A 23,370-nucleotide genomic window follows, 5' to 3' on the forward strand; every position below is an offset into this window, starting at 1 on the left:
ATTCATTAATGTGCAGTAGTTACTGCACATTTAATTTAGTATTTGTTTAATGAAGTACTAACTAAATGCACAGTAACTAAAGAAACTGCAGTAGTGCCAGCAAATGCCTTTTTAGTGACACTACTGCATAGTAGCTTAATAATACTAGGCAGTAGTGTATTTGCACTGTCCATGCTGTGACATGCTACTGTGCAGTGTTATTAGGTTATTGCACGTTAAGCATCTCATGTAGATGCACCTGGAAGCTAAAGTTGAGCATGGAAGATGGAAATTGTCCTAAGATAAAACCCAGAGGTTGGATGCTAAAGCAGTGAAGTGGCTACTCAAAGATGCTTCATAAGAAGGCAACCATCCTCAAACACCAAGCATGTTCCTGATGAACCTGGAAACTGTACAACGCCATACAGAAGGCAGGAGTGGGAGAAGTTTTTTCTTATGACTACTATGAATTACAGCATGCAATGAAAGAAGAAACAACAAATCACAATGGAAGAGCATGGCCTTTCACACACAAACTACTGCATGTTTCTAGGGAAGACCTGTCCAAAAATACTCATTTAATTAGTCTGTTTCTAGCTAAACGATCAGATTGAAATCTCATGAGAATCTCTCCACTGATTTTTAAATGAGTTCTAGATGAGACCTCAGAGAGACTTAGGACTTCCTGAAAGCTCTTATTACCAGGCAGTATCACCAAAGCATCCTACAGGTTCAAATTTATTTACCTTGACTTTCTAATGAATTCCTTACCTACTTCAAATGCTGCATACTCTAAAAGAATGACATAAAAATTACTAACACTTCAAAGTCACAGCTGCCTCAGCAGAATGTTTTTTTTCTGTCTTCTGATTGCTCACTAAAGGCCATACAGGATGCCAGTAATAATCTGCAGAGAAGAAAAAGCATTTAAAAGTGAGATTTACATGGGAAAAAGCCTGTTTCTCATAGGGAGGACTGGAGGGAGTTCAAGACAGATTGTGCGGCACAGACAGATAGAATGGTCTGCTACTCTCCGGAAAAATAGGCAGTGATACAGGGGGTCTGTCTAGCAAGCTGCTGTTGGGGAGGACGTGTGTAGTATGGAGGTGATCTTCCAGAGCAGCAAGCACATCCACAGGAAGGCCAGCTTTCACTTCAGCCAAGAGGTGCAATGCAAAATGGACAGAGTGCAGGACCAGCTGGTCAGCCAATACTTTGGCTGAGAGCCAGGCAGACCGAGTTGAGTTGAAGAGGTGGTCGGCTTGATGGCGACTGGATCAAGGAAGCAACAAGGTTTCTGGAGGCGAGGCTTGCTGCCCCTGCTGTAAGGCCAAGTTGTGGACCAGGGATTTCTGCAGCAGCTCTGGAAATCACAGGCATCTGCCCTAGGGTCTCAGTTGGAGGTAGCCCCACTAGGCCATGGCAAGGCTTCAGTAGAAGGGTGATAGAGTGTCCCAGCTGAAGTCAGGTTCCAATAGGAAAAGTTCCTGCTCAAGTATGAGGTTCCCCACACAAGGTAGAAAAGCAAAGGCTAAACAACTCCCAGCGTCAACCTCAAGGCGGGGAAGAAATTTAAGTTGAGGATTCCTTTTTTTCTTTTTTGTTTCTCAGATGCTTGGTGGGCCAGAAGTGGATGTAAGGGGAGATGTGGTGGCTGCAGGGCAGGGGCCCGAGCACCCAGCCTAACCTACTTTCTATGAAGAAGGTTAGCACCACTGGTACAAGTGCTCAAGGACCCACTGTGATGGTGTAAGTCATAAAGTAGAGTGGCTACAAAACACAAGCTCTTGGATAAAGTAGAGTGGCTACAAAACCCAAGCTCTTGGGTTCTAGCCCCAGAGGGGTTGAAAACTAGGATCAGCCTGGAGTCTGAATCCAGTGAGCTGAGAGAGAATCAGAACCGAGAGGAAGCTGGCAAGCTGAGGGTCTAATCAGGGAGCCATCTGAAACCAAGAGCCCTGCCAGGCAGTGAGACTCTCCCTTAGGATTCCTTCCTCTCTCCTGCTTGAGATGCGAGTAAAACATTTCCTACTGTTCTCTCTGCTCCTGGTTCATTCCCCTAGCTCCCAGCTTGTTCTCCCCACTCCCTGTTCATTCCTGCTGCCCCCCATTTGTTCCACTGGCTCTCCCAGCCCCCACACACTCAGCAGCAGCAGCAGAGAATGACCAGGAGGCTGGACAGAGCAGGGGAATGTCTCCAGCTCATTTCCAGGGGCTTGTCTCTAGCCTCCTGCTTGTTCTCTGCCCATTCCCAGTGAGCTTGGACCTGGCTGGTGCCTGGCCACACCCGCTGTGCTCCAGCAGGGAGGGGTATGAGTCTTGTGGAGGGCTTGTATCCCCTCCCCATTGGCAGGTGTGCTCTAGTGCCCCCCAGCTTCTGGATTCAGCTGCTACAGGCATATGGCTGCATTTCCTGATTCAAAAGTGAATGTCTGTCCAGTTGTTAATTGGTTCAGTCTGAGTGGCTTAGACTAATTTACAGATTGAATCAATTCAAGCTTGGGCTTTTTGAATGTCTGTTCCCTAGCCCAAGTGGTTGGTGGCAGCAGGACTATAATGGGCTGGAGGAACCCTCTTTCCCCTGGGTCCTGTCACATTATTCAGTTTGCTATCTCTTTTTAAATCAAAGTGGTTTCCTTTATTCCATTTCCAGTGCACATTACAATGCAGGAAAATCTTTCGAAGCAGTGGGTATGTCTACACATTCATTAATGTGCAGTAGTTACTGCACATTTAATTTAGTATTTGTTTAATGAAGTACTAACTAAATGCACAGTAACTAAAGAAACTGCAGTAGTGCCAGCAAATGCCTTTTTAGTGACACTACTGCATAGTAGCTTAATAATACTAGGCAGTAGTGTATTTGCACTGTCCATGCTGTGACATGCTACTGTGCAGTGTTATTAGGTTATTGCACGTTAAGCATCTCATGTAGATGCACCTGGAAGCTAAAGTTGAGCATGGAAGATGGAAATTGTCCTAAGATAAAACCCAGAGGTTGGATGCTAAAGCAGTGAAGTGGCTACTCAAAGATGCTTCATAAGAAGGCAACCATCCTCAAACACCAAGCATGTTCCTGATGAACCTGGAAACTGTACAACGCCATACAGAAGGCAGGAGTGGGAGAAGTTTTTTCTTATGACTACTATGAATTACAGCATGCAATGAAAGAAGAAACAACAAATCACAATGGAAGAGCATGGCCTTTCACACACAAACTACTGCATGTTTCTAGGGAAGACCTGTCCAAAAATACTCATTTAATTAGTCTGTTTCTAGCTAAACGATCAGATTGAAATCTCATGAGAATCTCTCCACTGATTTTTAAATGAGTTCTAGATGAGACCTCAGAGAGACTTAGGACTTCCTGAAAGCTCTTATTACCAGGCAGTATCACCAAAGCATCCTACAGGTTCAAATTTATTTACCTTGACTTTCTAATGAATTCCTTACCTACTTCAAATGCTGCATACTCTAAAAGAATGACATAAAAATTACTAACACTTCAAAGTCACAGCTGCCTCAGCAGAATGTTTTTTTTCTGTCTTCTGATTGCTCACTAAAGGCCATACAGGATGCCAGTAATAATCTGCAGAGAAGAAAAAGCATTTAAAAGTGAGATTTACATGGGAAAAAGCCTGTTTCTCATAGGGAGGACTGGAGGGAGTTCAAGACAGATTGTGCGGCACAGACAGATAGAATGGTCTGCTACTCTCCGGAAAAATAGGCAGTGATACAGGGGGTCTGTCTAGCAAGCTGCTGTTGGGGAGGACGTGTGTAGTATGGAGGTGATCTTCCAGAGCAGCAAGCACATCCACAGGAAGGCCAGCTTTCACTTCAGCCAAGAGGTGCAATGCAAAATGGACAGAGTGCAGGACCAGCTGGTCAGCCAATACTTTGGCTGAGAGCCAGGCAGACCGAGTTGAGTTGAAGAGGTGGTCGGCTTGATGGCGACTGGATCAAGGAAGCAACAAGGTTTCTGGAGGCGAGGCTTGCTGCCCCTGCTGTAAGGCCAAGTTGTGGACCAGGGATTTCTGCAGCAGCTCTGGAAATCACAGGCATCTGCCCTAGGGTCTCAGTTGGAGGTAGCCCCACTAGGCCATGGCAAGGCTTCAGTAGAAGGGTGATAGAGTGTCCCAGCTGAAGTCAGGTTCCAATAGGAAAAGTTCCTGCTCAAGTATGAGGTTCCCCACACAAGGTAGAAAAGCAAAGGCCAGGTGTCACCAGGGAAAGAATTCTCCAGTAAAGAGCAGGCGCTGAAAGGCTTGCAGGAGAAAGGCCGCCACACTGTTTGCTAGGTTGATTAGACTCTGACTTCTGTCACTGGTAGGCAGGTACAGTTGGAGCCAGTGGTGCCTGCTCCAGAAAAATTCCACGAGAAGTTTCTGGAGCCTTTTGAGCAGGGTCACTGGTGAGTCTTAAGCTGACACACTTGTTCCACAGAGTAGCAGCTGCCAGGTTGTTGATGTCTAGGACCAGGCTGCAGTAGGGAACACTGGGCTAGTACCAGAGACAGAAACGCAGTGAGTGAGATGTTAAGAGATTTTGCATAAAATAAGCATTTTAGCAAAGTCAAGGTACTGCAGATGCTAGTATACAGCATTACATACAGCACTAGAAAGGGGGATGTAGAAAGGAAAAATTTTTGAAAAAGACATATAATTTATGTTTATGCCTGTTAATTTTATCTCAGAACCTAAAAGTTCTGTGTGGCTTTTATTCTTGCAAGCTGCTGCAATTGGAATAATGACAGTGGCAAGCTTTTTCCTCTGGACCTGTACAACAAACTTACACTTTTAAAAATTGATTCTGATTAATTTTAACTACATAAGAGAGACACACTATTCTCTCTGGAATCATCAGTTTCCTTGAATGAAGGGGAAAATCTAGACTTCAGGCCTGGAGAACTGACTTCCAGTCTCCTTCTCAGAATTCTGCTCCTGAAAAAACAAATTACTGCATGACTTCCAGAAACTGCAGCTCAATAACATGGATCTACTCAATGGGGGTATAATGCTATTCATTTTTACCAACATTGTGAAGCTTTGTTAATATCTGTAATATCCTAATATATGTGTTACCTGAAGAACCTTTGATGAAATATTTTATTTATGCGAGTCCAAAGCATAATTAACAGGATTGACTGAAATAAATAGATTAGAAGTTTACTACTTTGAGAACAGTTTCTTGAATCATGAAGCTGACACCAACAATATTTTTGCTTTTTCTGTCTCTACACCTCTGAATTTCTTCAGTCTTGGTGATGCTTCTTTACAGTTCTGCCCACCTTTCTTCTCTCTCTTTATCCCTCAATCTCATGTCTGAACTTACCTGAAAAGATAACTTCTCCCTTAGTCAACTATATAGTCATGCCATTTAACACCATAAAGCTTCTTTGGAAGCTTGAAAGGAAGATTCTATGCAAGACAAAGATTGTCATTAGACTTTGTGACGTCTGGCTCTACTCTTACGAACTTTGAGAGGTTCCCCAGCATCTGCAAGGAATACAGGCCTCTGTATATAAGCTCTTAGAGGCAGAACTGTCTTCCAGTTTGCTTATATAGTGCCAAGCACATTTTGGAAAGTAATAAGTTGGATATTTCTAGGACCAAGCAAGGGAGATAATGGCCAGACTTTTATTGTAGGTCTCGTTGAGGTATAAATACGATTAGAAGCTAAACATAATGATTGAATTTAGACATAATGCCTTTGTTTGCAAAATGCTTCTGTATTCAACATGGCTTGCACATGGCTTCCGCTTTAGCTTCTGCACATAGATTAAAGACATAAGATAAAAGACCCCCCTGTTAAAAACACACACAGGTGCTATAACCTATACATCCTGTGGAAATTTAAACGTAACCATGGAAACTTTGATGTTTTGCGGAAACTTAAACGAAACAGTAGAAGCTTGTAGACGCTGTAAGATAGCCAATAATTGCATAACACACTACGGTTCTTTGTTTAGATAGACTATAAAAAGACCCTCGGACAAAAACCGGGGGTCGACTCTGCTTTGGGCTACTAGCCCCCTAGTCGATCTTGTTTGCAAACAATAAACATGAGATGGATCCAGCCTGAATGTGTATGACTCTCTCTTGAGGTATATTGGAAAAGCCTCCAGGGACACGAAACTAGCCGTTTGTGCAACACCGTGACAAGACCTGTTGACTCCTGCTGTACAAATGGAGGTGTTGTCGGGAAGGAATTTCCATGAAATAACTTCTCTATTATTCTTCTATAAGCCATGAGAGGAAAAGAAATAAACTCTTAAACTGTATGCTTTGTAACTGTAGTATCCAATGCACTGGATAAGTATGTCATTAGCTTAGCTATGCAACTTGAAGCCAGTGCCAATGCTCTAGCTACCACATTGATAAATAAAATATTAGTTAAATGCATAGTATCTTTCAGTCCCCCTGGCTCCTATGGAACTTTATTGTATTCCAATGCATAACTGGTCCCAGAAAAAAGCTGATCAGAACTGACTGGCTTCATGGCTGGTATTAAAAACCTTGGAAATGAAGGGCTATAGCAACTCTGAAACTAGCCTCCAATTTCAAGGCTTACAATCTAATAGAAGTTCAACAGCTGCTTGTACCACAGTGTTTATTAGTGTTGCTTAGGTTGAGTTCAGTAAGTGCACAGCCTTTTTCATTCCCCACAGCTATGCAATTCAATGGAGGAGCCTGTAATCACCAGCTTAATGTGCTACTCTTAATATTTTCATTATTGCCTGAGTTTCTGATTTTGTTTCTTCTTCTCATCTCTTCTGTTAGAAATAGATATGTTCCCCACTAGGATTATCACAGCTTCCTGCAATGCTGATGCTACAAGCAAAATAGTGTCACCTTTTATTGAAAGGTTCACTGCTATGAATGACTGAAAAGCTTCCTAAGATTCACCAACTCTCTCCACAGGCTCTAAACATTTGGCAAGTTCCTGGATCAGGCCCTCTGTTTTATTTTTATCAGAAAAAAATCCATTTTTATTTACACGAGTAGTCCATGAGGGCAGGTTGGATTACTCGGCTCAGGGATTGTATTTTAACATTGAAAACTAATAGGATTTGAGTGCATTCTAATGGATGCTGACTCCAGACAGTGTTTGGGAAAGTTATATTTGCAAATGTGAGAAAAAAGCCCATGGAATTTGTTCAATGCAGTTTATCAATGGTGCTCCCAGTACAAACTATTCTGTTTGTAACTAACTGGGTAACACACATTAAGTATTTAGATAAAACTTTCAGGTGGCAAGATGTGTATGAATAACTCAACTAAACTGAATAGGGATGATAACTGAGGATCCCGCCTGGCCGTGCAATTCTAAAAAGGCATTACTGCATGCTCTTTGTAATATGGCTTGACACACCTGCTTATTTCTGTGCAGAACCGTGCATTATATCTTATGCCACTTACATAGAGATAACCTGATGCCTGTGACCAATGTAAATATTTATGAGAAAGTGAAATGCCAAGTATCAGGACTCTTGAATCCCATCTAGTAAAGACACAGCCCAGCTAAATCCAGAACAAGTCATTTTTGGTCTGAAAGCTGGGGTGGCAAACTGAGTGGTAATACTTCATTCTGTCCTATTGAAAATCTGGTGTCTACAGATGTCTACATTTTCCCCAACCTGGGCAAGGAGAGTGGGGTGTTCTGAGCCGCTGTTGCCCGTACTTGGGGTTCCCTCCTTTTATGAGATCCCCAGTGCCATTCCAGTGCCCCCCCTTGCTCATTCATACACCTTTAGTTATGCTACTGGATGCATATTTGCAGCTTTAGCAGAAGCAGTCTGGTGCAACCTTTCCTTATTCATAAAATATGTTGTGATGCTTGCAGCTGGTGTTGACCTATGGACACCAGCTACAGGCAAGGGTTCACCAGCTACAGGCGAGGGTTGGGGGATTGTGTGAACACAGGGAAGTAAATGCCTGTTAGTAGAAAAGGAGGCAACAGGCCCCATGTTCTGTCTTTCAGCAGCATGCCCTTCCCAAGGACAAAGGGTAGTTTAATGAGGAGGGAAGGGGGGTTTCCTCCTTGAAATCTAGACAGTCTTGACAAAAGAATGACATAACAGGTCTGCAGAAGCTGTTTCCACCACAAATAAACAAGGCTAGGATGCTCTTGCATGGGAGCGCCCCAAGCTCTCAAATCCTGATTCAAGCTCTCCTCTTTGATCCCCTGGAATTACAGGCTAAGTAAAACAGCGAACCTTAAAATTCAGCCAGTAAACTAGCTCCTCCTATAAATCTCCTTTAATCCTTGTTTCAACAGTATTTGTAGCCTCTCTGGCAAAGAAGGATGCAAATAAACAGATAACTTTGACAGTTCATTTACTTTGCTTCCCTAACTGCAGATGTAGGGCCTGATTCAAACTGCACTAGAGCCCAAAGAACATCTTTCCATTCACTTGAGTGGGATTTGGCGCACACCCATAATCAGTAAATTACCACCATCTTAAGCAAACAGGAGATGAGAATGAAGCTTTAAAAAAACACAACATTCTGTAAGGTTTCTTCTCCTAAACAGCATATGTACAGGTGACATTTATTTGTGTGTGTCCTGACATCCTCCAGGCACTGAGATTAAAAAACATGTTGAAATAATAGTAAGCAAACTAGCTGAAATAGCACTCTGTTTAATTTTTGCTGCAACTAAACTGATTTGCATAACAAGATCAGATCAGCTGCAAACTCTGTGATAAATCTTATCAAAAGAGAATATAAGAAAACCAAGTTTAGTGAGTACCGGATATTTTTCCCCCAAAATATGAAAGTTAAAATAGGGTATGTCAATACAGCAGTGGTGTTGTTGTTTTGAAGTTCAATCTTCAAACTATAGCTTTTTTAGCAGTGGGTTCAATTCAGTACCCTGGACTCACCAGCATGATGCTCTGAAATGTGTCTCATTGAAATCCTTGTGGCCTCTTGGAGGGGAAGCTACTAATTAACTTGACTAAGGACAGCAGAATCTGTTCCCTCATTTGGTTGTCTGCAAAACAAATCCTCATCATTTTAGTTGCTAGGAGACCATTTCACTCATTACTAGCATCTGCCAAAGTAGGTTGTTGCTAAGAAATCCCTTGGCTTTATGAACTACTTTTTGGTCTCTAAGGGTGCCACTCTGGCTCTACCTTTGCTTGACTTCAGCTTAAAACTACTAATTACTTCTGTGCACCTTACCCTTGTATTGAAGAAGTTCTCCCACAGCCATTGCATTACTGACTAGCAAAGGTACAACAGGACAACTCTGCACCTTGGGGTAGAGGCCAGTAGAGGTGGCATGGCCAGCTAGCAGCACCAGTGGCTACTATTTTTGCACCCCCGAGGCAGCTGCCTAGGTCACACCCTCTTATTTATGTTACTGGTGATCACTTCACGTAGTTTACAAGTACTGTGGGTCAGTGGCTTGAAGAATGAATACTTTTCACCCAGAACTGTCAGGTTACTGTAATAGAAGTGAAAGCACTGGAAGTTTTGAGAAAATTTGCTCGTGTTTAAACATCAGGGAAGCATTTATGACTTCAGATGAAAACCAAGGTTAGGTGAAGTGACAGTTTTCAGCCCAAAGCACATATTTATCAGTAAATTAGAAGCAGTCTTAAATAACAGAAATGTCAATGAACTCTAGACACACCAGAAGGGGTCCCATAATATCCTATTTACCTTAAACTTCCATTGTAAAGCTGATGCTACTCTTAAAAACATTTTCTTCATCTTTTTTTTCCCATTACATTGATAGATGCATGGATTTACCAGTATTGACATATATTAAATTTGTTATATTTAAAAATATAACCTAAGATACTTCATCATCATACTTCCAACACAGTCTAGAGTAAAACAAAATTAATCCCAATTTTTTGCCTTCATTTGAATCCCATCATGACTGCCACATTTAAAACTAATATTTTTTAAAATCTTTCTAAGTGGGTTTCCATATACCTTGCACTGTCACCACATTTAGATTGGTACAATTTTGACTCCAGTAGCTTATTCATCCTGGTACGAGAGAGAGAAAAATCAGGCCAAGTAACTGGATAAATGAATTGGTGATACCTTATTGCACTCTTCACATTACTAATGTTTAATACTTTGGCTGGGAGATGTCTGTCAATGGTATCCCATCCCCCCCACCTAGGTAATAAAGACACTGATTTTTCATACGATGGACATAATCTCACACGAGCCATGCCCTCCTCACTGTTCCCCTACCCAGCAGCGGTGGCACAGCACGGCACCATTTACGAGGTGCCAGGCACAGGGTTCTACCCCTACAGCTTCCCACTTCCGCCGCCGCCATCGTGGGGGCCCACCTTTGCTGTACTAGTAGGTGCCACCTGGGCCACCAAACTATGGTTGGCCGCTAGACAGGCAGACGGCAGTGGTGGGAGGGAAGCCGTAGGGGTAGTGCCCAGTGCCTGGTACACGGGGCAGTGCTGTACCTATGGCTTCCCCCCCACCACTACTGTCTGCCTGCCAGGTGGCTGACTACAGTTGGGCAGCGCCTACTAGTGGCCAGGGTGGGTCCCCATGATGGTGGTGGTGGTGGCAGGGAAGCGGTAGGGGTAGAACCCCATGCCTGGCGCCTGGTACACGGGGCTGTACTGCACCCCCTGCTCCATGTAGTGTAAGAGCCAACAGTGTGCACCCAGCCTGGTGCCCAGGGGCCTGGTGCCCAGGTAATAGGGCTGGGGCTGAGGGGGTAAGCCCACACTGTGTGCACTGATGCAGGAGCCAGGGCTGGCACCACTCTCCAGTGCGTAGAAGGGGACGGTAGATAGGAGCTGCTCCCCCAGCTGCATGCTTGGCTTGGATAGCCAACACATTCAGGCCCCTTCCCTGCCCCGCAGCAGCCCGGGTCTCTCTGCTCGGCGAGGCTGACATCCAGGATGGAGCCACCACCACCGTGATCCCTTTGTGCTTGTCCCCACATGGGCTTGGGGCCATTTCGCTCCCTTCCCTCCTCCCAATTGGTCCTTTGCTTCTGGGCTGCCCCAAGGAAAACCCCAGCCCCAGCAGCTGGGAAAGGAGAGTGGGCTCGCCCCCTAGCTGGGAGGGGGGCTCTGGAGGTCCTGGGCTGTGCTGAGCCATGACCAGGGGGAAAAAGCCAGACGGACCCTGGCTGGGGTCCCTACCAGTGGGACAGGAGGGGGAGGGAGGGAATTAAATCTCCCTCTGTCCCTGTTTTGCTTAAGGCTGCTCCCTGGGCTGACCATGCCCCCCACTGTGCCAGCAGTAAGGGGGATGTGGGGAATGTTTGACAGGGGCTGCTGCACCCAGTCAGGCAGACCCCAGATGAGGTCCCTTGCAGGAGAGAGGAAGGAAATAAACACCTTCCCTGCCCCCTTTGCCTCAGGGGGAAATGCCAAGAATCTGGAATCTGGCTATGCCCCTGCCCTTGCTCTGGTCAGAGAGCAGAGGGGCAGGGCCAGCCTTGTTCCACTGGATTAGACAGCACAGCCCAGCCCAGGGCTGCAAAGCATTCTGGGATGCTAGGGGACTCCGATTTAGCTTGAGCCAGGAAGGGGTCTGGGACCGAAGTTCCATAAACCGGTTTATCCTCAATCAGTTAAGTTTGAAACCAGGTTTATCTTGAACTGGTTTAGGCCATTTTGAGACTGGTGTATGCGCACTGAATTTTTGTTCTGTTACAGGTTTAAACCAGTTTCTGATCACTTAAACCAGTTTATATGTAACTTCTTTCCTTAGCCTATCTCATGTAGAAGCCACCTTCTCTTCTACCCCTTACCAATGTGATCAGGCATCTCTAAAACAAGATACAATATTTGATTTTATGTTTCGGAAATGTGGTTTTCCTAAATGAATGTGAAACCAATTAAGGTTCATACTGTCCTTCAAACAAGCAGATTGGTAATGCAAACACTGACCACACACATTTTGTGGGTGTAAATTTGATTTGGATAACAGAATAGCTGCCTCTCACTCATATCCTGATATAACTCAATGCAAATCTGATTAACCAAACACTACACCTATTAGTCACATTTGTTTAAAATTGGTTTAAGAAAGAGGAGGTTCTGGCCCTGGACATTAACTGGATTGAGACAAGGAAGAGCTGCAGTCATAATCATGTTTTTTTCCTTTAACCTTATGTCAGCCACTCACCAATGCTCCCCTCAGAAACAACATCCCTTCAAGAGGTTTTGTAGAAGCTCTGCATTCAGCAGTGAAGTACTTTTTTGCACAATTAAGTCTCTTATTTATTGCTCATGCACGAACAACCAATTTAAAAGTGGAGTAAATTGATAATATATTTCTCTTATTTCTTTCTGCTGTATCTGCTGGATCTGCTTACTTTGCACCATTTCATTTATGCTGGCTTTATTGACTTTAATTCAAATTACTCCTAAAGTTTACCCTACTGCAAGTTAGATCAGAATCACAACTGTGACCTTCACACCTCTCTGGTGTAATTTTGATGAATATTTGCACCTTATGAATAAGGTAAGTATTATCAAGCCAGGCCCCTTCCCTCTCAACATGCAAGTTACTCGCATCCCAGTCTAAATTCTCTCCAAAAGAAAAGCAAACTGTAAGGGAATATAGGATATTGGTGTTACCTGAGAAATGAATATCACACACCTGGAGTACAAGAACAGTCTGAGTTCATTCCCCTTAAAGCAATGACGTTCCTCTGGACAATGCTTAAAATATGTCATCCCAATTACCATAGTGTGCCATTATAAGTTAACCCCACATTTTTAGGTTCAGTTTTTAGGAAAAATAAACTTTTGCTTGAATTTGAATTGATAACCACAGACAAAGACCCTTACAAAACCCCACAGGAAAAGTGAGCAACCATGGAAAGGACTTAAGAGTGATAACGGAGTGTACTTGGTAGCTGTGTTGGTCTGAGACAAGAAGACATACAAAAAACTAGAACTCTTGGTTCCAAAATGATACCTTTTATTAGACCAACTGGAAAATTGCAAGAAAACTCTCCTTTTCTGCAAGCTTTTGGGATCAAAGTCCCTTTATCAGGCTCTGGGAAAAGTATAGATCTAACCAAGAGTTCTAGTTTTTTGTATGTCTTCAGAGTGATAAATGCTTTCATAATGCTCAAATAAAAACTGCACAAAAAGAGTTCTACATTGGCATATGTTTATTGCATGCAAGTCAAGAGTGTAAGAGGGCCTGATTTCAGATTAACCCTGTATATAAGCAGAGGGTGATTTTTATGGTTCTTTTCGAGGAAACGAGGTAGACTTTGTAGTTTCATAGTTGGTAGGGTCGGAAGGGACCTGAGCAGATCATCAAGTCTGATCCCCTGCCATGGCAAGAAAGAGTACTGCGGTCAAATGACCCCAGCAAGGTGTTCATCTAGCCTCCTCTTAAAGACCCCCAGGGTAGGAGCCAGCACCACTTCTCTTGGAAGTTGGTTCCAGATCCTAGCTGCCCTGTCAGTGAAGTAGCACCTCCTGATATCTAATCTGAACCTACCCTCTGCCAGCTTGTGACCGTTATTTCTAGTCACTCCTGGTAGTGCTCGGGGAAACAGGGACTCCCCCATTGCCTGCTGGTTCCCTCTGATTAGTTTGTAAATTGGCCACTAGATACCCCCTCAGCCTTCTCTTGTGGAGGCTGAACAAGTTCAGGTCCCTTAGCCTCTCCTCGTAGGGCCTGCCCTGCTGCCCCCTGATCATAATCAGACTTATAATCAGACAAATAGAACAATACAGTTACCTGCTGCATAGGGGTTTCTGCAAGTATCAATAAACTGGTTTCAACCTGTGATCAGTTAGGCTTTACCACAAACACGGGGTTGGCTTTTTTTTGTTTGCCGCCGGGTTTTTTTTTTTTTTTTTGGGGGGGGGGGGGGGGTGAGGGCAAGTTTATGGCATGATCTAATCTGCTTCCTGGAAACTCCATGGAGTAAATTTCCATAAGGCCTATTTTCAGCTCAGCACTGCTGTTCATAAGCACAATACTTTAATGTATAATAAGGATAACATCCCACTGAGAAAAGGCCCATTATCAAAAGGATTTACATTCTTTAATTGTTAAACATAACTGACTCCTGCAGCTTGGGAGGATCCCAAAAAAAGCTGGCATGTTTATCCAGAGAAAACACAAGCCTTTCGATTTCAGAATTTAATTTCATTTTCTAATCCAGTCTTCCAAGCAGATGTCCTGCTGAGAAGTTCTGGATAGGCCAAGAAAGCTATTAACTCCGATTATCACCGGCAGTGGAGAATGCTACAGAAATATGCCACTGTTATGTACAAAGAATTACCTTTAGAAATTTTTGTTATTAGTAAATAGTTCTTTTGAATCAAGAAATAGATCAAGGGGCTTATGCTATGATTGCTGTGCATACATTTCTCTGTTGTTCTCTGTTTTACAATATAAATAGCAGGGGAATGCAATACATACAACATCTCTGTAGGGCTTTACCATCAGCAGGCAATCAAATGGCAACTCTTTTGACCTGTGCAATGGTCACATAACATTTAAAACCACTTGCCAGATCCTGGACCAGGATATACTGTCTTTTTACTGTACTGCATCTGTTAACATCAACAGTGATTGTGTTAAATACAATCTTTTCAAATTACCTAGGGAAGTGTCACAGTTCCATATGGCATAGCATCTAGGTAGTTAACTGGTGTCCAGTTGCGCATGCTCTCCTTTCTACTTATGATACTCTATGGCGTGCAAAGTCTTCATCACTGCTTGCTTTTCATTTTGAAGGATTCTTTAAAAGCCCTTTCTTTCATAGCAGAGTGGAGATACTCCAGATTACGCAATATACCATGCTTTTAAATCCCAAACCAAAAAGTAGAGAGAGAGGTGTTCCTTATTCAAATGAGCATAAAGAAAAAAAATCTCCAACTTTCACCGCTGCAATCCCCCAGCTTTCTGATTAAGGCCATATGTTCCACCCACCTTCAATGGACTGTCATTGATGGACTATAGCAGCTTTGTTACCTACTTCAATGGTGCATTTAGAACTACTACAGCAGAATGCTACTCCTTGCCAAAACTTGAACTGCGCCATTTTCCAATTTCTCTATGCCAAACAGTGAGGGCAGAGAAGAGTGGGATTTTTCCTTTCCCCCTGCCCCTCTCTCCTTTTTTTTCCCCCTTGCAGAAGCCAAAGCTGCCTAAATCAGTGCAAATCTTCCTGGTGGTATGAACCATAAAGAAAAAACTCCTTCACCCAACCCCTTTGTTGCTATTACAGCTTTGAGCAATCAGTGGAAACTGAAATTCTCCCCCAGTGCTTTCTCCAAAGGGATTCTTCATACTTGGAGCGAGGGACTGCATACTGTCATGACTAACTTTCTCATCTAGAAACTATCCAAGTGACTTTGGGTGTCCAACTTGAGAAACAGTATATGGCACTGATTTTCAGGAAATTCTAAACACCTATCCTTCTAACCAGGGCCTCTTAAGTCTATCAATTTGGGCACTCACTGGTCAGTATGGAAAATCCTAAACTTTGCTTCTGCATTGTTTCTTCCCAGTGGTAGCATCACTGCTTCTGTAAGTGCACCCAGGGCTGGGAAGGGTGTTGGTTGTACTCTGGGCATGTAGCAAAAATAGCCTCATTAGTTTTTTTTTTTTAGCAATCTGTGCATGGAGAGCAAGAGTAAGTGCCTGCCCCCCACCCAACCCTTCCTTCTGGATACGAGCACATACATTCCTACATGATGGAAAACTTAGATTCAAAGCCAAACCTAACTAAAAACATTTTGGCAGAAAATTCCCACACAACTCTTATACATGGAACCTATCTGTTTAAATCTTCACCTACATAACGTTTTATTCATTCCTTAGTTCTACAGTGGAAGTCCCTAGCACAGGCTGATGCAGTGTAGGTGTACCTAGTATGGTCTTAAGTTGTATTAGCTTAGACAATTTTCCCCTCAGAGCTACCATAAATATTCCCTGAAAGGTATTCCATGGTTTTCCAAAGGTGCTCCAATAATACAGCCCAAAGGAGGTTAAAATGAAAATTTCCACTCTAAATTTAGCATCCCAGTTTTGTTAGGCACAATAAAACTCCAAGGTATAAGGTTTGCAGTCTTTAGTAACTTCCTCTTTCCTTCATAAATTAATTTTGTCTGGTCCTTCTTGCAGGCAAACATCTTAGATTTTGCTCATTTACACAGAGTAACCTAGTAAGGTGTATAGTTTTAAAAAAACATTTTAGAAGACTGCATTAGACTGGATCTTATCTGGTCAGAAAGAAAATAAAGCTCTTTTACAAGACTAGTTTCTCTCTCATCATAGATATCAACATGAAATTAAATTTTCTGATTTGAAATTCTCATTCTACTAATGGTAGTGTTTGATAAAACCTCTTTTGATAAGAACTGAACAAATTATTTAAATCTTTTTTCCATTAAAGGCTTAATTTTATTACTGCCACCAACTCTTCCTTAAGCTTCTAAGTGCTCATAACTCTTAAAACACCTGACTTCGTGAATTCTCCATAGCTCTGATAAATCAAGTCAGTCATTGAAGTGCCAAACTTGTGTTTATATTTTTATAATACTATCCCTTACCATAGTGTTTGCCCAGCTTTCACCTGCTTGAAGAAAGCATTCACAGTACTGAAAGATTTCTTTAGCTCTCTGGCCTTTTAAAATTAGTCAAAAAACCCCAAGAAGAGATTTTGTTGGGTTCTTTAGGCTTGGACAATAGTCAATCAAAGACGTCTTTGTGTAGATAGCTGCGCAGAAAACTGTTTTCTCACTTTGTAAGTACTTATGCAATTAACAGATTTTCCTGTTCCACATGGAGACAAATCTACAACTTCACAAAATTTTTTGTGGAAATCAAAGTTTAAAGTTGTGGTTGAATGGTGCAGACCAGAATCGTGAGTGTTAGTCTCCCACTCAATGAAGGAGTTAGCTATTCTGGAGTCAGCGAGGCCATATCCCCCTCTACCTTTCCTTATGGGAGCTAGCACATACATTCCAACAAGATAGAGAAGGTCAATTTGTCAAAACCAAACCTAACAAAAAACATTTTAGCAGAAAATTCATAAACTGCTCTAGTAAATGGGGTTTAGTTTTGAAAGTAGTGCTCTACCTTCCCTAGTTCCATTTGCAATACCGAAGAGCAATAAAGAACTAGAACTCCATCTGGCAGCACACAGATTTGCACTATTTACTAAAAAATAAGATGAGGTGCACCCCCCTCCCCCACCAGCATGGGGAAAAAGCCTCCCACCTTATATCCATATAAAAAGCAGAGGGGGGAGCAGGTGGCTGCTGAGGCTCTGATTCTGGCCATGAGCCCAGTTGGGGCCAGAGTCTGACCCAAAGCAGCTGCCTGACCCCTCTCCACTTCCCCTCTGCAGCTTCCCTGCCCATCCCCTTCCTCCCCTTTAGTGTCAGATACAGCTCAGCTCTGGCTGGGACTGGGGTCTCTCCTGGGCACAGAGCATGTGGAAACTCCCCTGCCTGGCCAATCGGGAGGGGGATGGGGAGGGAGAAATCAAGCAGTATCTGCAAAATTCTCATGAAAAACAACTTACTAAAAATAAAATGTTGGCTCCCTATTGGGAGTGGCCTAGATGGTGGCCTCCCTCTCCCCCCTGCCACTGATTGGCTGAGGGGGCTGCCTTTGTCTGCTCCACCCCTCTCCACCAGTCAGCAGTGAGGGACGGGGCTGCACAATGGACAACCTTCTCAGGTGGGGCCACATTTCAGACAGCCTCACAACCAATCAGCGACAAGGGACGAGGCCATCAAGGCCCCTCAACCAGTCAGAGGCATGGAGGGGCCCTTCTGCAATAAGCTCACAAAAATGGCAGTCAGTGATCCTCAATTTGGGTAGGTTATTAGTGGCTGCCCCATAAGCAATGCTTATTCCTATCACCCCAGGAAGTTGATGTCAAACGTCCAAACCCAACTGGTTTCCCCAATTCGGTCATATACACCAAGAGTGGTCTCATATAATACCTTGTCAGCAGTTTCAGTGACTATACATTTTTGATTAATGCAAAGCAGTTAAGTTGCAGTAGTGCAAGTTATAAAAAAAAAAAAAAAAAAAGTTCTTTCCTGCAAGCATCTCCAACTCCATGACATCCATTGCAGTTCAGTTGCTAAGCATCTCCAAGGAATGGGTCCCGTAAAGAGCTCAACAAATTTGCATATATAATACATTAGTAAGGAACTCTGTTTCCATGGAAGGAGAAGAATTATTCCTCATCTAAGCACTGCTTAGTGCTGTTAATTAATGTTTTCTTCTCTCTAAGGGGTATCTCACATCTAGTTCTATTCATTCATACAATAGGATAAGTAGCTGCAATAATGCTATTGAATGCCAATAAGGACGGGTGGCTTCTGAGAAAGTGTCTCCATCAGCAATGACTGAGTTAAGGAAAGAAAAGGCGAAATCTTACTCCCAGCCTACTGCAACTGGCAATTAAAGAAACAGTAAGATTTTCAGTTTTGCAACTACAGAGTAAATTATACCTACAAATACATTATGTTTATAAGGAAATGGAAGACGAAATGACTGTAGAAGCAGCAGGCTACTGCAGTGGGTATATATTCCAAAGGGCTCCATTTCAGAGATATATGTAGGGCTTCATGAAAGAGGGACTTGCTTCTTTAATGATTGGGAGGTCTGGTGCCAACTATACTTATACAATTATCAGACATCGTTGGGTGGTTTGTTCGTTTTTTAAAGGCTGAGGTAAGCTGCAGGCAAGGGAGTGACTCCTAGAACAGACTCTAATGATCTGCGTTGCTGGGACATCTTGCCTGAGTTTTATGTTAAAGAATTAAAAAGGCACTTCAAAAAGCAGCCCTTCACATGGCAGCGATTCCATTCTGACCTGAGGAAACAGGGAAGTGCCAGCTTAGACTGCCCAATTTGATCACTGAATTGTTACGGAGGCCTGTGCTAGAGATCTTCCACCAGAAGCAATGACAGCATTGGCAAATGCCTCTAACTCCACTCTGTTAGGGAGCTCAGGGCTTGTTGCCACAGGCACTGAAGCTATTCGTGCCAACCAGGCTGGGTAGAGGAAACCATTACATTTCCCTTTGGTTTTGCTGCCTCTGTTCTTATATGGAGTAATTAGCACCCCTCTGCCTGTCATGCTGTTTTGGCCTCTATGATTTGTGAGGTGATTCAGGATTTTTCAGATGAAAGGATCTTTATAAAAGGGTAAATTGTTACATCTGTACTACAACCATACCCTCCAAACCAGAACATGACTAGCCAGGCACATAAAAAAGTCCCTTGCCACACCTACCAGTATCAGTCATTTGCATATTGGTATCTCAATCAAATATCAATTATCTTTAATCAAATAATTATGTCCTATTCATTAATGAATAGCTATTGTATTAGCCACCACCACTCAAGCCCTTGGTCCCAGTATACTGATTATCCGTCTTACAGAATTCAAGCCTGCCAAGTGCCGCAAACTGCAGATAGAGAATACATGGGCCCTGCCCTGAACAATTTATTGCCTAACTTTAGACACTATACAGTGAAAGGAGACAAGAGAAGAATAGGTTGGACACAGTGATAAATGACTGGAGTTGCAGCAATGAGATTGTGAGGTTATTTAACCATTGCATATGTTACTTTTTAAATAGTGCATATGCACCTGGTTATTTGTTGCTGAAAAAATAAATAAGAACTTACCAGTAACATACAGAACTGTAAGGGTGGCACTGCTAGAGGTTCAGGCATAGGGAGTCTCTGCTGTTCTGAGACTAAGAAATGAGAGAAGCTAAAACTATGGCAGGATGTCACTGAGAATGTAAATGGGTAGAAATCAGAAAGAGAAAAGAAGGTAAAGTAGGGAGGAGAGGAGGAAGAAAGCAGGGGGAAAAGGGCCAAAGGGAAACAATACAGTGATAGAATACAAGGTAGAAAAGCGGCTGCTGGTGAAAAAGGAAATGGTTGGAGATCAGGAAAACAGAAATGAGAAAAGCTCAAAGTGTGAGACAATGTAGTGAAAATACAAATACGTAAAAAAGAAAAAATGGGAGGGAGGGGGAAGAAAGCAGGGGAAAAGGGGCCATAGAGAAACACTACAGTGGTAATAATACAAGGTAAGAAAGAGGCTCTCAATGAAGAAGGAAATAGTAGGAAATCAGGGAGACAAAGGGAAGAAAACAAGGGGGGGGGCGGAGAAAAGAGCAATGTAAGAGTTCAGGTCAGGCAGGTACCTGGTGAATCAGATGTCAGGCAGGTTGTAATGTCTCATAAAACCAATGTCTATATTGAGTCCATGTTTTTTTGTATCCAGCAGATTTATGAAGTGAAGTTTGTAGACTCATCTGCGGAAGGTATTTTGTAAATTCCCTTTGAGAAGTAGAACTGAGAGATCGGAGAGGGGAGTGATTGTCCTGTGGGAAGTATGCCCCCACTGGTAGCTGGGTGTTCTACTCTTTGATAGATTTTCGGTGTGTGTTTATTCTGTTCATTGTTGTTTGTTTTTTCCTACATATTTTCCATCGGGGCACTTGGTGCACTGGATGAGATATATAACATTTCTAGAGGTGAAGGTGTAAGATCCAGGAATGGTGATAGTTCTGTTGTGGGGTGCAGTTATAGTGGGCGTGGTGGAGATATGTTGACAGGTTTTGCATCCATTTGTCTATGTGGTTTGGGTCATGGGGAGTTCACTTCTGGTAATGAGATTAGCAATGTTCGGTGCTTGTTTGAAGGCTAGGATGGGTGGTTCTGGAAAGAGCTCTTTAAGAATTGGGTCTTCTTCTATTATGGGTTGCAATTGTTTGAAGATTTTCCATGTAGGTTCCAGGGAAGGGTGATATGTCATAATGAATAGCATGCGATTTGTAGGGATTTTCTTTTTGTACTGCAGCAAATCTTCATGTGGTATCTGGGTGGCTCTTTCAAAAGTGCGATCTCTCTCCGGAGGAGTGTCCTTGTTGGTTGAAGGCCCTTTTGAGTTTTGTGAGGTGGCAATCATGGGTATTCTTCTCATAAATACAGTGGTATTGGAGAGTTTGGCTGTATATTACAGCTTTCTTGGTGAGTTTAGGGTTTGCTCATTCTGTGCAGATATGTATGTTGGTTTCTTATATATGGTGGTTTGAATTTTACCATCTTAGATATTGATCATGGTGTCCAAAATGGAAATACTGGTGTTAGAGTATTCAAGCGATAGGCTGATGGAGGGGTGATGACTGTTGAATTTTTGGTGGAAATCAATCACAGACTGCAGGGTTTTGGTCCAAATAATGAAGATATCATCTATATATCTCAGCCATAGTAAGGGTTTGATGGTGCAGTTCTTGAGGAAGTCTTCTTCTAGATGGGCCATAAAAAGGTTGCCCTTTGTCTTCTCCTGTTGAAATCTCCTTTTCTGCCCTTTGTCTCCCTGATTTCCTACTATTACCTTCTTCTTTGAGAGCCTATTTCTAATCTTGCATTATTACCACTGTAGTGTTTCCCTTTGGCCTTTCCCCCTGCTTTCTCCTCCCTCCCTCCCCTGCTTTACCTTTTGTTTTTCTGTTTTTATTTATACTTTCACTACATTCTCTCACGCTTTGAGCTTCTCTCTCCTGTTTTCCTGATCTCCAACTATTTCCTTTTTGACTGATGGCCTCTTTTCTACTTTGTATCCCATCACTGTAATATTTCCCTTTAGCCTTTTTCCCCCTGCTTTCTTCTTCCTCTCCTACCTGCTTTACCTCTCTGCTTTACCTTTTGTCTTTCTAATTTCTACTTATTTACATTCTCACTGACATCCTGCCACACTTTTAGCTTCTCTCATTTCTTGGAGTCTCAGAACAGCAGAGACTCCCTATACCTAAAGCCCAAAAGCTTGCCAAGAACTTTTTCCCAACTACTCAGGTGGTCTAATAAAAGATATCATATCTACTCAAAGAACCTTGCCTGTCTTTACTAGATGTATCACTCATAGAATTCGCAGAATGCAGACTGACACATGCAGAGGATTCATTGGAACAAATCCACTTGCACCTGAAGGTAGCCTTTCCAGAAAAATGACAGACACTATTTGTGACATGTTCTAGGTCATCAGTCTTCTAGATAACCATAGAAAAAAATATAACTTGGGCTCAGCAGCAAAAGTGATCCCAAAGGGCAAACAAAGCTTATCTGTGCTTAATTTTATATAAAAAGGTGGTTTTGACTGAAGTTATGCAACATTCCTGTGAGAGAGACTTTCCATCTTACTCCAATGCCATGTAAACAGTTTTCTTTACAGGAATTTTCTCTCAAGCTCCCTTTCCACTAGATACTGGTTGGAGCAACACAGTTTGTATCCACACATCCACTTCTCTCCAAGTTGATTTGTGTTCAGGTACTCACTTTCTATAATGGCAAAACCCTCTATTTGAAATTATCAGCTCTGACTTAAAATTTGCTCCCCTTAAATCCTTGGGTCCAAGGAGTGTTTCCAAGACTACTTGGATATGCAACATGTTCCCATATGTAAAGTTCTCCCCTCCCACGGACAGAAGGTGAACTTGTAACCATCTCAGAAGTGCCTGCATTTGAATCTAGTACTAAGCACCCTTGTGTAAAGCTGGCATTGTTGCCTCTAGCAATTTGTTTTAAATTTCTGCTGTGAGTTAAATTAAACAGTATAGAGCAACACAGCCAGTTATGCTAAAATCTGTTTGGTTTAAGCATCCAAAGCATATGCAAATTACTTAGTTTCTTCCCATAATCATGCATCACCCTGACTTACCTCCAAACTGAAATGAGGCTTGTCTGAAACAACAAACTCAAGTTGGAGAAGTTTGGTGAGCATTTCAGACCCAAGCCAGTTTCAGGTTTAAAACTTATTAGAGAACATACTAAGATACCTGTGGTCATCTCTAGTCACTGACAAAAATAGTTCCACAGACTAGGAGACTACCTGACATGAATTCAGATGTCAGAGGTTGGTCCTTTTACAGGACTTTCAAAATTACATTGAGACTGAAAAATCTTTTCACTTTCTATCAAAGTTAATATTAATCTTGGGAAAACATGACAGCAGCATTTTGATTTTAAAACAGGAAGTTCCACTGTAGTTTACATGACCTTTGAAGACTCCTACTACCTCGGAAATAAAATAGGATATTAACATTGGTGTATTATAAAGCTGCTGCCATTGCTGCAATCCCCTGTCACTAATGGCTTTTAAAAACATTTTATTCTAAAAACAGAAATGCTGGGAAGATATTTAAAACTTACAAATCAGGCCAAAAAAAAAAAAAAAAATAAAAATCAGTACTTTATTAAAACTAGAACAATGCAGAGGTTCCAGTATCTGTCATCTATGGAGACAAATCCAGAGGATTATTGTTTCACAGAACTAAAAAGAGAATGTGCAACGGGGGAAGGGAGCAGGGAAGAGGTTTATTTTTTAACCTGTCCATATATACAGTAAAAAAAAAGTGGAAGG

General features: G+C 42.5%; 1 protein-coding gene across 4 annotated transcripts in view; it reads right to left on the reverse strand.

Annotated features, from left to right (window-relative positions):
- Positions 1 to 2,850: 2,850 nt before the first annotated feature.
- Positions 2,851 to 23,370, reverse strand: part of LOC106722986 (F-box/LRR-repeat protein 7-like) — a 261,033-nt gene continuing 240,513 nt past the window's right edge. For 2 of the 4 annotated variants that reach the window (XR_003091951.1, XR_003091945.1), the window contains one exon: positions 2,851 to 4,479. Coding sequence is in view for 2 of the 4 variants with exons in the window: in XM_025192643.1 (XP_025048428.1) it covers positions 4,385 to 4,479 (95 nt within the window). In the remaining 2 variants the exon portion in view is untranslated. Of the gene's footprint in view, positions 4,480 to 8,875; positions 8,974 to 23,370 lie in introns of those variants that run through there. The other 2 variants (XM_025192643.1, XM_025192644.1) reach the window with 2 other exon arrangements.

The sequence above is a fragment of the Alligator sinensis genome, unplaced genomic scaffold, assembly GCF_000455745.1.
Source record: "Alligator sinensis unplaced genomic scaffold, ASM45574v1 scaffold1561_1, whole genome shotgun sequence".
NCBI classification, from domain to species: Eukaryota; Metazoa; Chordata; order Crocodylia; family Alligatoridae; genus Alligator; species Alligator sinensis.